The sequence below is a fragment of the Lutra lutra genome, chromosome 8, assembly GCF_902655055.1.
Source record: "Lutra lutra chromosome 8, mLutLut1.2, whole genome shotgun sequence".
Taxonomy (NCBI): Eukaryota; Metazoa; Chordata; class Mammalia; order Carnivora; family Mustelidae; genus Lutra; species Lutra lutra.
In genome coordinates, this window is record NC_062285.1 from 27,018,308 (window position 1) to 27,034,620 (window position 16,313).

The following is a 16,313-nucleotide window of genomic DNA, read 5'->3' on the forward strand; positions in this document are numbered from 1 at the left end:
GGAAAAGTGGTTTTGTTCACTCTGAATCAATGAATTTCTATTGAAGCATATGTTTCTCTAATACAACAATAAACTGGCATTTGGCAGTGATTTCAACACGTGAACGGGGCCAGCCTGCCATGAGAACAAAGCTACAGGAACAGAAGCAAGCCAGATTTCAATGAGTTCATCTATGGGGAACCCTTCCTCTGAAGGCTATTACTTAATACAAAACCAGCTGTCCTTGCCTTCGGGTGCTCAAGGGGCCTTCCCCAACCCCACCCCCCCATTAGTCTGCATGGAGAGAAATGTGTCTGGTCTAAGAAAACCAGAGAACCAGGCTACCACAAGGAGCTCCAAGACCTCTGGAGTTCTGCTGGTGCCTGGCTAAGTGTTGATTCACTCTCTCTCCAGAAGGCCCAGCTTCACCACACTTCCTGCAACCCATCCTGACCTTGGCTATAGGGAATCCTGGGCTTTGGCATCTGCCCCCTTCAGTGGCTTCGATCCCCTTCAGACTGTGTACCCCCGTCACTGAGTCATGCTGCCTTGACCAACCCTGGCACCAGCTTCTTCAGTCCAAGAATGGCTCTTCCTCCCCCTCTTTCTTCTTCCCCCTTCAAAGAGCCAGCAGCCCCTCTCGAGCCCAGCCAGCGGCTTGTGCCTTCTCCCCACGAACGGGATAGCAGGCTCAAGTCAATTTCCCTTGCTTCCGATGAAATCCAGCTCTTTGAGTTCCCTCCTCTAAGAGAAAACTCTCACCTAAAGGAAGCACTGTCTGGCGTGTTTGTGTGTGGACACATCTTTCCACACTGCTGGGCACAGAAGAGCACTTTTACCCCCTGGGCAGTGCGACTAGAAGGAAAGGGCCCTAAGCAGCTCTTCTTTTTTTTTTTTTTTTTTTTTTTTTTTTTAATTTAATTTTATTTTTTCAGTGCTCCAAGATTCTCTTCTCAACACAGCCAGCTGAGTGTCCAAATCGCTAGGTGGGGAGCAGGGGCAGCACTCCCCATAACCTCCAACGTAGTTGGTCTTGGATGGAGCCTGAGCATCTGCTGTTCTGAAAAGCATTCCAGGTGATTTTAATGTGGGTGAAGAGCCACTGATTTAGGGAGAAAATGACAAAGATGTTCAACTGAGACTCCCCAGTGTACCCAGATGGAAAACATCCAATTTAAAAGCCAGTCCTACCCAGATCCCTGCCCCCCCTCCCACCACCCCCATCCCCCACAGCAAGATAATCTCTGCAGCCTACAAAGTATGCACTGGAAAAACATGTTGAGCTCCAGGGCCATGTTTCATTCAGATGGTGCCCCTGCAACCCAGCTGAGCCTCAGTCCCCTCCCCCCCCCATTAGGAAAAGGGATCCTCTAGATACATTTGTTTTCCATCTCCCTCTCTCTTCATCTCTCATTTAAATGCAGCCTGGTTGTATATTTGCCTTTCTCCTTCTCCACAAAATGTCTTGTGTGTTGCCCTGAAATGAGATTTGGGTAGTGCCTGCCCTCTAAGTAAATAATAGCACAAAAACTATAAACTCTATAATGCAATGAGGGGATGATATCACATATGATATTCCATAAGGCACAAAAGTCTCCATTCATGGGTCGAAAACCAGCCATGCTGCTAGAGAAACTGACATGGAATCAGAGCTATCCAGCCCCCTGGATGCCAAAGTCAGGCCAGCAGCTCTTTGCTCCGGAGCGACTGTCCACCATGATGCTTGTCACTTGTTATTGCCTCTGAGCCTGGCTTCATATCTACTTATCAAGTAGAAAATTCATTTTAGAACTATTTTCAGAGCAAGTATGAAGACATGCTTAAGGATAAATTAGCTACATTACTTCTATTCAATGAAAGACATAAATCTCTCACCCTGTAATGAACTCAGCATATCGTAGGACAAGCCATGCTCAGATGGGTCTGCTTCGATGAAAAATGGCCCAGAAATACACAAATGGCTGGGGTATATAGCAGAATTTTGGAATAAAGCAGGTCTCTTTGCAATCTCATCTAAATGATTTAGCTATGGGAAGTATCACAAAGTTTTCTGTTCTATTGGTTTCGGAAAGTTTTAATATCCAGCAAGTCCAGATCACAGCCACGTTCCAGACCTAGCTAGTCAAGCAGCCATCCCCACCTGGCCATGCCAAGACCTTCAAACTCAGTGTGTCTAAATCAGAACTCATCACCTGCCCTCCAGTGTTCACACTCCTGATCTCAGTTACTCAATCAGAAACCTGAGGGTTATCCTGTAATCTTATCTCTTCTCAACCCTCTCCCCACTTCTTCCAGATCCCTAAGTCTTAGGCATTCCATTTTGTATACACCCTCATCTCTGTCTCTCCCATCCTAGCTCACAGCTCCTGTTTCAAAGCATTGCTTCCCAGGCTCCTCCAACGGCCTCCAAACCACTCCCCTGCACTGAGTCTCGCCCCCTCAGACCCATCCAGGGTTCCACCACAATAATCTTAATGAAACAATCCTGATCACGCTCTTCCACTAAAATCCTTCAGTGGCCCCCCCCACTGTCTATAGAATGATGTTCAAAGTCCAAAGTGGGGTATGCGATCACCCCCAGTACAACTTCTCCAACCTCAGGTCTCTGTCCCTCACCTTGAACAGTCTGCCATAGTCAAATGAACCACTTCCCAGCACACCAGCCTGCCTCCCATCCCCTGACCTCTGCTGGTGTGGCCCCCTCCTGGTTTGAGGAACCCCCTTTTTGCCCCCAGCAAAATACAACCTTGGCTCACACCCCTCCCCGAAGCTCCCCGAAGGAAGAACTGGGCAGCCTGCGCCTTGAGCCCCTGGTCAGACCTTCTCTCATGGCATCTACATTATCACACTTATTTATAACACAGCTGGAAGCTCCCAGAAGGCCAGAATGATATCTTATCTTTCCAACCTCGGTGCCTAGCAGTGCCAGTGCCACCTGAATCATAGGAATTTACGAAATATTGGTTAAATGTTTGAATGTTGTGACGATGCCACTCTAACCTTTCCAAAACTGTTTTTCTTTACCATTGTATGCTTTGCTTTTGGCTGCCTTTTTTTTTTTTTTAAGATTTTATTTATTTATTTGACAGAGAGACATAGTGAGAGAGGGAACACAAGCAGGGGCAGTGGGAGCGGGAGAAGCAGGCTTCCTGCTGAGCAGGGAGCCCGATGCAGGGCTTGATCCCAGGACCCTGGGATCATGACCTGAGCCGAAGGCAGACACTTAATGACTAAGCCACCCAGGAGCCCCTACTTTTGGCTGCTTAAGATGTGTAACTGCCTCGTTTTCCCACTTATAAATCACTGGCAGAGAACCCAAATCAATCAATCAATCAATCAATCAGCATGGGAGATTTATCACCTTCTTACCCCTTGAGAAATCATTTCTTTGTTCTTTATTCCCGAAAGAAGGGTCACACTTCAAGGCACTTCAACAGCTGATAGTGAGAAGTGACCAAAATGAGTTACTCTAAACTCCAGCCCACCCGGCTGTTCAATGTCCTCTCCTGGGAAGTGATTACTGACGCAGGCGCAGGTTGAGACACTAATTACAGCAGAATGACCATAGCAAAAACCAAGGCTGGCCTCTGAAGTCTCTGTCTGCCCCCACCCTGCCCGTGTAGACACAGAATAACTCTGAGGATAAAACCTGACTTCCCTGGCTTTGTGGCTTCGAAGCCTATGAGGGAGTCACCTAAAAATAAAGGTGCCATTCTCGGTTTGGCCGTGGGCAGCCCCTGTGCCCACGGTCAACACTCTGGAAGGTTCTGGGCCCACTCAGAATTCCATCTGAAATGTCAAATATCTGCAGTGTGGCTGCAAGACCCAGCAAACGCCCTCTTCCCCCAGTGCTGAGTTCATATTGAAAAATGAGCAATTTAAATAGATGTTTCAGGGGCGCCTGGGTGGCTCAGTGGGTTAAGCCGCTGCCTTCAGCTCGGGTCATGATCTCAGGGTCCTGGGATCAAGCCCCGAATCGGGCTCGCTGCTCAGCAGGGAGCCTGCTTCCTCCTCTCTCTCTGACTGCCTCTCTGCCTGTTTGTGATCTCTCTCTGTCAAATAAATAAATAAAATCTTTAAAAAATAAATAAATAAATAGATGTTTCATTAACATGGTGTCTTCCTGCTTGATGTTAATGTACTTAGAGTAATTGGTTGTCCCAAATTCTCTTCCATAGAATCATTTCATGCAATCCTCCCCAGGACAATCTGAAACTCTTTGGGTCCCAGATAGACAATCCAGTGAACCTAGAAACCAACCAAACAACCAAACAAATAAGCAAAAATCCTTCCACCAAAAAGCTGTTGAGACCCATTTGTTCTGGAACACGTATCACATACAATAGCAGAACAGGACAGACCATCCTGACCACGTTGGTGGCCCTGGGCTTGTACCAAGGGCAAGACAGCATCATTCAGCAGGCACTAGGGGTCCCAGAGAGACAAGTGGGAGAGGTGGGTTATTCAGGAGGAATGTGAGTAGGTAACATTTTGTTTTGAGCCCCTAGAAGGCTTGTTCCCACTCTGCTTTGCTTATCTGTGCACAGATTCTTGCTCTGTGTCAACTCTAAACCCCAAACATTTCAAGGATATTTCTAACATCCTTTATTAATAGAAGCTCTTAAAAATTTCATAGCATAATGCTCAGATACACTCCCCAAACATGCAAAAGCATGTACCCTATAAGGGCTTGTTCCCCAACCCTGTGAGACACAGGGGAATGGCTTGATCGTGGCGACACAGGGAACAGACTGGACAGCACCCCATTAAGACGTCACTTTTGTGGGGGGACCCAGCCACATCAGAATGGCTCTGTGTGTGTCACCACGCTGGAGGCGGGATTTTGATTCAGTTCTAGGCACATGGCAAACAAAATTAAAACCCAACGAAGAGGTGAAGCTCTTGAACAGTGCTCTCTGTGGAACTTGCTGGATGCCAGGAGCCATGTGTGTGGCAGGAAGCAGAAGACCCATTAAAGAGTGTGCAAAGGACTCTGGTTGTGTTGGCACTCCATGCTCTGCTCCCTAGGAGCTACAGAGCACTGGACAAGTGACTTTATTCTGAGCTTCATCTCCTGCTTGTAAAATCAAGCCTCGACAAGACAACAGAAACAGTATGAGCAGCGGGGACGGCATTAGCTACCCTCTATTGAGCACTCATGACTCACAACGTAGCAGGTGCTGTGGAAAGCGCCCTAGAAACGCTGCTTAGGTACCACCTCCCTTCCTCCTGAGGACCTTGATGAGTGAGAGATTCTTAACTGCTGTTCATGGGGAAGGCTCGGAGTTCAGTGACCAGCCCCAGGTCTCCGAGTGAGCGTGAGTTCAAAACCAAGTCTACCTGACTGGTACGTTCTTTGGAAATCGTAACTCCAATGGCTGCCACAAAAGGGGTGAGATGAGATGGATATCGATAGATAGATAGATAGATACACAACGTGCTCTGAACGCACCACAGGAATGTCAGTCATCGGTAAGAGTGCCCACCCCCTCCAGCATTCCAATCATTGACCGCCAGGCGCCCAGCCCCTGGCGCCCTCTCCTTCCCATGGATGGGGACCCAAAGAATCCGAAGGTGGTGGTGGGGGAAGGAGGTCGTCTCCTGGGGCACTTACTTTCTCAGAACAGCGATCTCGTTCTCTATGCTGCTCTCCTTGCCCTTCAGCGCCTTCTTGGGGATGCATTTCACCGCAAAGAGTCTGCCACTGGCCTTCTCTTCAGCTAAGACCACTTCAGAAAATGCCCCGCTGTAAACAAAGGAAAAAAAGATGAAGAAGAAGGCTTAGATTCGGGAGTTGGGGATCCCCGAGGTCTCCTCCGATCCCATTCCCAAGGTTTAAGGAATAGTAACAACAATTGCCAGCATGACTGCAACCTTTTGGCCAGCATCACTCCATACTGGACTTCTCTAGGCAAACCAGTGCACACACGCAAAGCGCCCTCGTGCAAGGGGACACGGGGATGTCTGCCTGGGTCGGCGCATCTCCCAGCCCCTGCAGAACAACATGGTGGCAGTCACTTCAGAGCACACTTGGATGCTCCCAGATTGGTTCCTGCAGAGAAAATTCATGTCCATCTCCAGGGCCAGCACCCCCACCCCCAAGTAAGCAAGAAAGTAACGCTCAAATTTCTAAATAGCTCACAGGCCCCTCTATTCCAAGAAAATTTCAGAGCCTGTCACAAACATCAATTAATTCTTGCTGACAGGTAAAGATGTAACTGAAGTATGAGTTGGTGTAACACGTGGTAACGACATGGGGTCAATTAATTGGTCGGGACCTGAAAGTTCTCACTAAGTTGTTTTCTGAAACAAAGGCATATAGGATGCCCTGAGTGGGGGAGACTTTTCTGCCGGAAACTGTGAAGAGAACTCTGCAAGGCAGAATAACACACTGGAAATACAACCTGGACATTCGGGGTCAGAGGGCTCATTTCTCTGCAGAAGACCCCTGTGGTCAGTGAGCCTCAGAGCCCAGCGCCTCAGTGGCCACTGTGTCCCCAACCCCTGTCACCTCCTCCATCTGCCAGTAGGCAGGGCCTGGGTCCCACACTCAGCCTGGGGGGCAGAACTTCCCTGAGGCCTGAAACAGAAGTAGGCTCTGCCCACTCCAGGCCCCAGTAACTTGGGCTCTGTGCAGACGAAGCAAGGAAAAACCGTGGTCCACTGAGTCACTTCCTGCCCCTAGACTTCAAGGAGCAACTCTTTTTTCCTCAGAGAGACATCACACATGGCTTCTACACAGTTATAATTAGAGACAAACCGTCATGTATCAAAAGAAACCACTAGAAGGACCAAGGTCATCCCAATCCCTGAGCCTCAGGGTCTCTGTTCTTCAGCCCATCAAACAGATGATCAGGCAAGGAAAATGCATTTTTCTCTTTCTCTCCTTACCCATCTGACAAGGGTATGCCTCTGTCACAGACCAAAGAAAATACAAACAGGTATGTATTTTAAAATCCCTTCCAGTGAGAGGAATTCACTTTACTTAGTGCAATTAACTGTGAGTCTTCAGCCAGCGTTCCTTCTGGAACATAAACTCGAGAGAAGAAGCTCAGCTACCTTCATGTCTCTATGTAATTATATAAACCTGAGGGGCAGAAGATCGGCTTTCCACCAAAGAACCAAATGGAGAATAAGAGAACAAAGATCCCAAATCCAAAATCACCAGTTGAGTAGGATTCTCCCTCACAGTACCATGTGCCTCACAGAGACAGAAACCTTCTAGAACCAACCAGAAAAATGATTATGAAATATAAATACGAAAAACGCACAACAGATTTCTCAAAGGGATGAGATGAGTCAGACATTCACTGCCAACAGACTTCACCAAAGGAAACCAATTCTTCCCTTCCTGGAAAACAAAGTGGGAAGTGAGGTTTCTATGTATGAACTGACCCCTGGACCCAGGACAGGAGAAGGAGGGGACTAGGGTCTCCGTGGGAGCCAGTGCTGGTGGGCTGTTGCCACTCCTGGATTGAGGGCTCTCTGTCTTTGTCCCTGACTTTAGGAGGGATGGACGCATCTGCAACCCTGGGTGAGGGCAGGACAGTGGGACATCAATACATAAGGGGCTTCATGTGCTAAGCAGCTGGGGCTTAACAACAAGTTACCTATGAAAGGACACAAGACAGGCCCCCGATGGCCAAGGATGCCCGCCATGACTCCAGGAGTCTCCATCAACAGTTCCCCAGTAGAGTCACAAAGCCAAGGTTACAGTCCCATTCTCTCAGGTTGAAATTCAGTCTGCGATCCCAGGTCTGGGCATCCTACCAGAAGAATCGAGAGCAGGGCCTCAAACAGATATTCGTGTACCCATGTTCATAGCCACATCATTCACAACAGCCGAAAGGTGGGAATGACCCACATATGCATCAACGGATGAACGGATAAACAAAATGTGGTCTATCCATACAATGGACTGTGATTACTCAGTCATATAAGAGATGGAATTCTGGCCCCTGCCACAACGTGGATGAACCCTGAAGACGTTAGACTAAAGGGAAAAGGCCAGAATTGAAAGGACAAGTACCATACAATTCCGCTTACACAAGTACCCAGAGCTGTCAAATGCACACCTAGAAAGAGGAATGGTGGTTGCCAGGTTTGGGGAAGCAGAGAATGGGGAGTCAGTGTTTAATGGGGACAGGGTTTCCACTTGGGAAGAGAAACGACATCTGGAGGTGGATGGTGGTGATGGTTACACAATGGTGTGAATTGACTTAATGCCACTAAACTACATGCTTACAAAGGGTCAAAGGGATATATTTTATATTATGTATGTTTTACTATAGGAAAAAAACTAAAAATCTGCCTGGTTCCACTCAATGGCATTACCTTGGGATGGACGCGCTGAAAAAATTCCATAAACCTTTTCTCTCACTACCTTCCTAAAGGAGAAAGAAATGAGTAATTGCAGAGGCCGTGTGGCACTTGGCATTCACAAACCGCTTTGGCACTCATCAACTAATCCAATTCTTGCCGCAACCCCAAAAAGTGTACAGGGTGGGACTGTCGCCTCCATTTTGCAGATAGAGAAGCTGGGGCTCAGTCGCATAGGTAGTAGGGTTCAGAAAAGGAAATTTAGGTTTCCTAACCCCTGCGTGGTCCTTTTCCATACACTATCCTGGGCTGATGCACACTGCTGTCAGGGAGCCTGGCTCTCAAGCAAGGTGGGGGGTGGTGACAGCCTGGAGGGTCACCCTCCTTTGGGTGAGCTGCCAACCCTCCCACCATGCAAATCCACCTCCTCGCCTCTTCATTTAGCCAAACAATGTGCATTTACCTTCTTCAAGCTTTCCAAAGACAAAGCTCTCTGGCCTTCTCAGGCGATATAAGATTAGCATAAATTGTTATTGTTCCTGCAATAAATAGAAATCACTTGAAGACACTTCCCCTGTTGCAGGGCAGCTAATTAAAAACATCAGGAGCAGAAACACATGAATGAAGAGTTTGGGTACTTTCAATGTAATTACACAATAAAGTGATGTGTGTGTCTGGGCTGGGCTGGGGCGGGGCGGGGCGGGGAAGGGGAAGGGGGAGAGGGGGAGGCAAGCTGGGAGGTGGCCGGTAGCAGGAAGGAGGATGGAAAGAACAATGATCTGAGAGTCCGTAAAGATTTCAGACAATCCAATGAAATTCTTAGGAACACAAGTGGGGACAGAGAGTTACAATTTTAAAACTACAGAGGTCAGAGGAGGTTGCCCTCTATCAGCTGCACATCTAAAACGGAATGGTAGAGACTTCCAGCCAGACTGTGCGCACCTGCATCTTGAAAGGGCAGTTTGCTTCTGCCTTTGCCCAGGGCCCCTTCTCTCTGCACTTGGACTCCCCCACCCGCAACCGCCACCACTTGCCTGGAAACAGGTGGTCTGGGCCCCCGGGGAGGGTTAGGGCTCGATCCAATGGCTGCTTCTTGCTGCTCATCTGACTGGTTTCTTGTGTGGCCTCTTTTCTAAAACCCACTTCTTCGTGGATCTACAACACAGTTCTCGCTTTCTACCTCCTGTCCATTGTGTCTCCACCTCTACCTGCTCCCTTCCGCTCATCAAACCTCAGTGCTCCCCCAGGCTGCATCCTCAGCTCTCCCTTCATAGGACTCCACGCTTGCCGCATGAAAAATCAGTTGTTTCCAGTTTCCACCCCTGTCTCCTGATGTCCCCCTTATCTTCATCTAAATTTTCATCTCGTTCATGGACAATCTCATCCTTCCAGCTGCTTGCAAGGGCCTTCTGGCTCAACCTCCCACCTAGCCTCTGAAGAGCACCATAAACAAAGCAAAAAACAGCATCTGTATCCCAAAACTTCCTCCTCTGCTCTTTCTCCTTTCTACCAATTCAGTAACCCAGCCTAGACACCCATCTTCTTCACTCCTCCTCATCTCATCTCCATCACCAAGTATGCTCGAGTCTCAGTAAGACTCTCAGATTCCCGTCTGTTCCATCCCTCCACCAATGCACTGGCTCAAATTCTGGTTTTCCACTCTGGACTGTTTCCAGGACTCCATCCTGGCCCTCTGCCCCCAGCAAGCCTGCCTCCCACCTGCTTCCTTCTATCGGATCCTGGCATTACTTTTCTATAGCAAAGATCTAGTTATGTTGCTGCCCTACCTAAGACCCCGAGGTTTCAGGTCTACGAGATAATGCTGAAACTCCTTCACAAGAGATCTATGGCTCTCAAAGCTCTCCTCGACCCCTATCCCAGCTGTGTGGACTCATCCACTCTACAGCCAACTTCCCCAACACAAACACACCCCCGCCACCCGACCACATCAGTCAGCTGGCTGTTTCCCAAACACGCCCACGCCCTTTCATACCCCTGGCCTTGCTTCAAGTCCTGCCCACCTTTCCACTTCAGTCAACGCCATTCCTTTATCTTTCTACTTGGCAAAATTCCATTTATATTTTAAAGCCCCCCCCCCCCCCGCTGGTATATTTCCCTCTCTTTGAAGGCATTCTCAAATGCCTTCCCACTCCTGTGCCTGGCTTATACTGATACCTGCCATTGTGGTTCTTTATGTGCTTGCCTAGGTGACAGCAGGCATCCTAAGCCACTCTCTTTCTGTATCTCCATACCTAACAATCCTGGTGCCCTAGGCAATTCTGGTGATCACATCACTGGAGGCTCTACTCTCTTTCTCTATCTAGCTTTCTACATCTCCCCAGTGCCATAGACCCACAAAATAAATGACCTCCTACTCCATGTTGAAGAAAATGATACGGTCCCTTTCCTCCTTCACGAAGTGTTCCTCCACATTTCTATGCTAGTGTAGGCAGAAGGAACCTCAAAGGTTTCTCTTAAAGCATAAAAATTCTTTGAGTCTTCCTGGATATATTTTAAACCACACATTTGTGTGCCTGGACACTTAAGTAATATTCTCCAGCTGAAGAATCCTGAGATCACGGTTTGTCCTGACTGGTAAAAGTATTAAGTTTGTGACATTGGGATATGACATTTCTCCCCGTAAACCTTCATCCTGGTTAAAAAAGTCAAATTTGGTAAGAAAGAGGAGAGGGCAGGTTTTTAGATGGTTTAAGGACTTTGGAAAAACATGTTCATGGGAGAAATAAAAATACCAGCATTTTAAAGATTGCATTTCTTTGAGTTGTAACAACATATTTATTTGATTTTTAAAGAACACTAACATTCCATTAAAAAACACACACACACACCAATTTCCCATCTAAATTAAATCTCTGTGACAAATTACTGAAAGGTCAAACAAAAAGTTATTCTCGAAATGCTACATATTTTCAGCTCCTGGAGATAAGCTATACAAATTACCAAAGTTGAATCCTTCCCCTTTCTCTTCCACATTTCAAAGCAAATAAAATCTCATCACCTGGAGGCAGCTTACTCTGATTGTAAGCCAGGCACTCAGGAGGAAATAAACAATGTTTTGCTAGCTGCATTTCTAAGATTCGGGGAAATGTCACATTTTCTATATTGGCTAAAGAATTCTCAACAAGGGCTTCTGCTTTAACATTATAACTGATGGCTCTGAAAAAGGCCGTTTCTTCTTGCTTTATCTAGTCAGCTGTGAGAAGGCAATCCCAACGTTTTAATGGTGGATCTTCCATGCCCTAGACTATGCTTGCTAGAAAGTGCCCCCAATCCACCCCATGCCACCGAGGGGAGAAGGGACATATCCAGTCCTGCCTGAGGGAAACGATTCCAACTCCAACTGACCAATGAAAGGGCAATGAAATTAAGGGGGCAGGGCTCTGGGAATTCCTTACATTTCTGAGTTTACTGAAAATACAGCATTTAATGGTTTTGTGAACTACAGATAGCAATCTACCTACATACTGTTAAAAAAAAAAAAAATTCCTAGAGCCATTCAGAGCGCCTTACCTCCAGATCTGCTTCTATATACAGTTGACCCCCTTCTCCCGAGGTTCATTTCCCACAATCAACCAAGGCCTAGAAGCAGAAGATTCTCCTAATGATGATACATAGCCTCACGTTTTGTCACGATGCCTACATCATTCACCTACTTCACCGTATCCCGTAGGCATTTTATCATCTCGCTCCAACACAAGGATGAGTACAGCACAAGAAGATATTTTGAGAGAGACTATACTCTTAGAATGTTCATTACAGTGTATTGTTATAATTGGTCTATTTTACTGTTACTGTATTAGACTGTGCCTAGTTTACAAATTAAACTTTATCACAGGCATGCATGTATAGGGAAAAACATAGGATATGGAGCATTCAGTATTATCTGTGATTTCAGGCATCCACTGGGGGGCCCCCATGGATAAGGGGGACAAGAAGTCAGAAGTAAGCCACGCCCAGAGCTATGCTTACTAACCACCTACTCACTACCAATTATTACCATAAAAATCAAAAATAAGGATTTATGAATTCTGCTTTCCCAGTTTCTAATGATCTTTAACCTGAAGTTGTTAAGAACAAATACGAGAGTATTTAAAAAGGGTAATGCATGTGCTGGCTGCTTTAAGTGCATATAATTTCAAAATAAAATCTTTTCTCAGACAATAGTAATTTAATCACAAGATGGACAAACACACTTAGCCTCCAACAACCTAGAGTGACTTGCACATTTTAGGTGCTCCACCAGTGTCCATCTAATTGAACCGGTGACACCTGAAAGAGACGGATGCCTCTGATTTTGAGCAAGAATCAGGAATTCTAGAGCTGTCTCTTTGATTCACGATAGTCCATGAAACCAATCGCTCGGCAAAATTATATCCATCCCAAATTAGACCAAGAAATAATCAGATGGTGCTGAAATGATCTGCCCTAGTAGCTCAGAGTCAGCTATTACTGGATCATTGCCTTCTCGTTCTCTTTAGTCATTCTACATACAAATCAGATTGATTGTGTTATTAACTGTGTGAACACCATCATCTCTGGCCTATGACCATTACTGTGCTGGGCGACTGGGCAGACAGACGTTACCCCCAGGCCTCGGGCCATAAATTAAAATGTTCTTTTCCACTAAGCATACTCTTTTCCCCAGTGTCAGGCCAGGACAATATTAAGGGCTGAAGGGAGAAAAAAATGGGGAAAATAACACTGTACAGTGAAAAATGAACTTGGCGATCCTTGGCTCTAGAACATCTAAGAAATAGGTGCCTTCAGACCTATTGTTCCAGACCAGAATCAAGTCTTAAAATAAGGAAACCTGTCTGCTAACTCTAACAATAATCTTACTGACCCCAGAGGATCCAAAGAGATTAAAAACGGTAGCGGAGTCAGACAGTATAAGCAACTCTCCAGGCAGAAATTAGACCATTTCAGAAGCGGCATTTCTCTTTCTGGTCGGAGTATACAAAGAGTATAGTACTCTTTGGTCTACTATCTCCACTAACTCACACGCCACTAATAACATTTTGTAGTGCTAATTCAGCCCACTGACCTTAAGAAAGCCATGCCCAGGCAGAAAAACAATAAGAAAAAATTAAAAAAAGGGGGGGGGGGGCAAAAGGAAAAGTTTTGCCTTCACATACTTCAAGAATAAATATGCACACATGAAAATTGGTATCCCATTTAGACAGAACGTCTATTCATTAAAGTGTGTCTTCTAAAAGCTCCATTTGGCAATTACACTGAAAGCCATATGTTAGTTTATGTTAATGCCTGAGCTAAAAGTATCAAAATTCCATTTCTTAAAAAAATAATCCATAAGTCAGGCCCTTATTAATTTGGACCCATGCCTCACCAACCAGCTCAAATTAGAGACCTATCTTTAACGTTAGTAAGTTATGCAGACAAATAGGGAGGCTTCTCCTGAAAATAGCTCTTCTTTGTCACTCCAAAATCCCATTTTCCTCTTCAACTTGGTAAATCCCACAATGACTAGCAAGTTTTCCTAATAGCTTCAAGAACCATGATGAAACGTTCTTAAATATTCATACCATTAGCCTGATTTTTGCCCGGATCAATTCTCATTCTGAATATGTCCCTGTGTCTGAAACCACCGGAACAGCTGGGGTTATGACAACGCCTGTCACAGGAGAAGGCGTCAAAATGCCAGCACAGTTACTGCGTGTGACATCTCTGGTTTCTTGAGGTTTTCCTATGGCACGAAATCTTTACTGTTAATTGCTTCACTGATCCAAATGCAGAAGACAAATAAATTCCAAGTGAATGCATACTGCCATATTTGAAGGCCCCAGCTTTGTTGCACGGCACACCTTTTCCCCTTCGATTCTCTGACGGGGCCTCATACTTTATCTCTGCCCTTTCCCAGTCATGTGTGAAAGGCTGACATGGAGCGAGACTATGTCAGTCATTATTACCTTAGCTCAACAACAGGGAGCATTCAAGGAAGCCTGGTTCCAGGAGGCGGGGACAGGACAAAAGACTCAGTTCTTCTGGGATTACAAAGTCTCCTAGAGCCACAGCTAAAAAGTTAGCAACACTGAAAGGCACATAAAGTGTCCATGGGAGCCACAGATGTGTTGTTGCAAGGGTATATTTCACTTGGATGATATGGGTTAAAGGGGTTTGGGACAGGGCCCCCCCAACCCCGCCCAAAATGTGCCACTCCGGCACACGGATTATTTTGAGCTGAAGGCACTTGACACCTTGCAGGCTCAAGAAAAACTTCTGTCCCTCCCTTAACCACATGGAAGAATCTAAATTGAGGGTCTTTCCCAGAATGAAGATTAGTAACAGAGGTAAATTTGAGCTGAGTGACCCATTTATACAGCAGGGCAAACAGCTACTTACCAAACCTCTGCTCCTCTTATCACCCTGGGAAATGCATCCTTTTCCTCTGAGGTCCCAGGCCCCTACCCTTCTCCTTAGTTCAGAATGACTTACACACCTCATTTTGCCTGCCTTTGGAATTCCCATGTCTATGTGGCTTCTCTGTATGTACACCTATTACATTTGATTTTTGCAGGGATAAAAAATTTATTCTCTCTTATTACTCTGTCTCATGTTCATCTGATTCTTAGTCCAGCTAGAAGGGCCTTTGAGGGGACAGGAATTCTTGTTCCTCAACAAGGTAGGGACTTGGATGAAACTGGAACTCCCAGGATATGTGCCATCTTTCTTTGTCAATTGTGCAGACCTGTCAGGTGGTACATCTGCTTATGGTCTACACAGATCTCCCGTTTGACAAAGATTCTCCCTACAGAAGTGGCTCTTCACAGTGGCCCTCTCTCTCACTCCCATCCATTACAGTAAGGAGATCGGAACTAAGCCTGTGACTACTACAACGATCCAATGTCCTCCTAATGCCAAATACCTATTCCTCTTCAGGGGACGGAGGACATCATCATCAAATGGTGGACAACACCTTAGTAACAGCAAAGCTGGGGTGGCTATTTTCAGATAATCCCAGCTGGCCCACTCTCACATGGCCATCCCTACTCCTTGGGACCCCCTGGAAAGCTCTGATTTTTAAGCAGTCTTTTATTTTTATTTTAATTCTGGTTAAGGGCAGGTGGATCAATAGGTAACTTGATGGAAAAGTCTTCAAGTTCTATGCCAGCCAAACTCACATAGCAATATCCTTTTTAATTAGTTCTTCAAGATCCCGCATTAAAAAGAGTCCTTATTGGTATAATAATTACTACATTGGGGCACCTGGGTGGCTCCGTTGGTTAAGATCTGACTCTTGATCTTAGTTCAGGTCTTGATGTCATGTCATGAGTTCAAGCCCCACACTGAACTCCAAAAACTAATAATAATAACAATTACTACATTAAAAGGACATTTGGCTATATCTACATTTAAAAAAAAAAAAATAGGAGGCCTATCAATAATCTGTTAAAAAAAAAAATCAAAAGTTTGAGGGGCCCCTGGCTGGCTCAGTTGGGTGGAATGTGCAACTCTTGGTCCCAGGGGCGTGAGAGTTCCAGCCCCACACTGGGTGCAGAGATTACTTAAAAATAAATCAGGGGTGCCTGGGTGGCTCAGTCATTAAGCGTCTGCTTCAGCTCAGGTCATAATCCCACTGTCCTGGGATAGAACCCTACATCCGGCTTCCCACAGAGTGGGAAGCCTGCTTCTGCCTCTCCAACTCCCCCTGCTTGTGCTCCCTCTCTCACTGTGTGTGTCTCTGTCAAATAAACAAATAAATTTTTAATAAATAAATAAATAAATAAATAAAATCTTGGGGCGCCTGGGTGGCTCAGTGGGTTAAGCCTCTGCCTTCGGCTCAGGTCATGATCTCAGGGTCCTGGGATTCGAGGCCCGCATCAGGCTCTCTGCTCAGCAGGGAGCCTTCTTCCCCCTCTCTCTCTGCCTCTCTGCCTAATTGTGATCTCTGTCTGTCAAATAAATAAATAAAATCCTTAAAATAAATAAATAAATAAATAAATAAATAAATAAAATCTTAAAAAAGATTCAAACGT

At 46.0% G+C, this 16,313-nt stretch overlaps 1 protein-coding gene across 2 annotated transcripts in view; it reads right to left on the reverse strand.

Annotated features, from left to right (window-relative positions):
• CAMK1D (calcium/calmodulin dependent protein kinase ID) overlaps positions 1–16,313 on the reverse strand; it is a 431,780-nt gene that overhangs the window by 266,511 nt on the left and 148,956 nt on the right. For both annotated transcript variants that reach the window (XM_047741034.1, XM_047741035.1), the window contains exon 2: positions 5,594–5,725. In XM_047741034.1, coding sequence (XP_047596990.1) covers positions 5,594–5,725 — 132 coding nt within the window. The remainder of the gene's footprint in view (positions 1–5,593; positions 5,726–16,313) is intronic.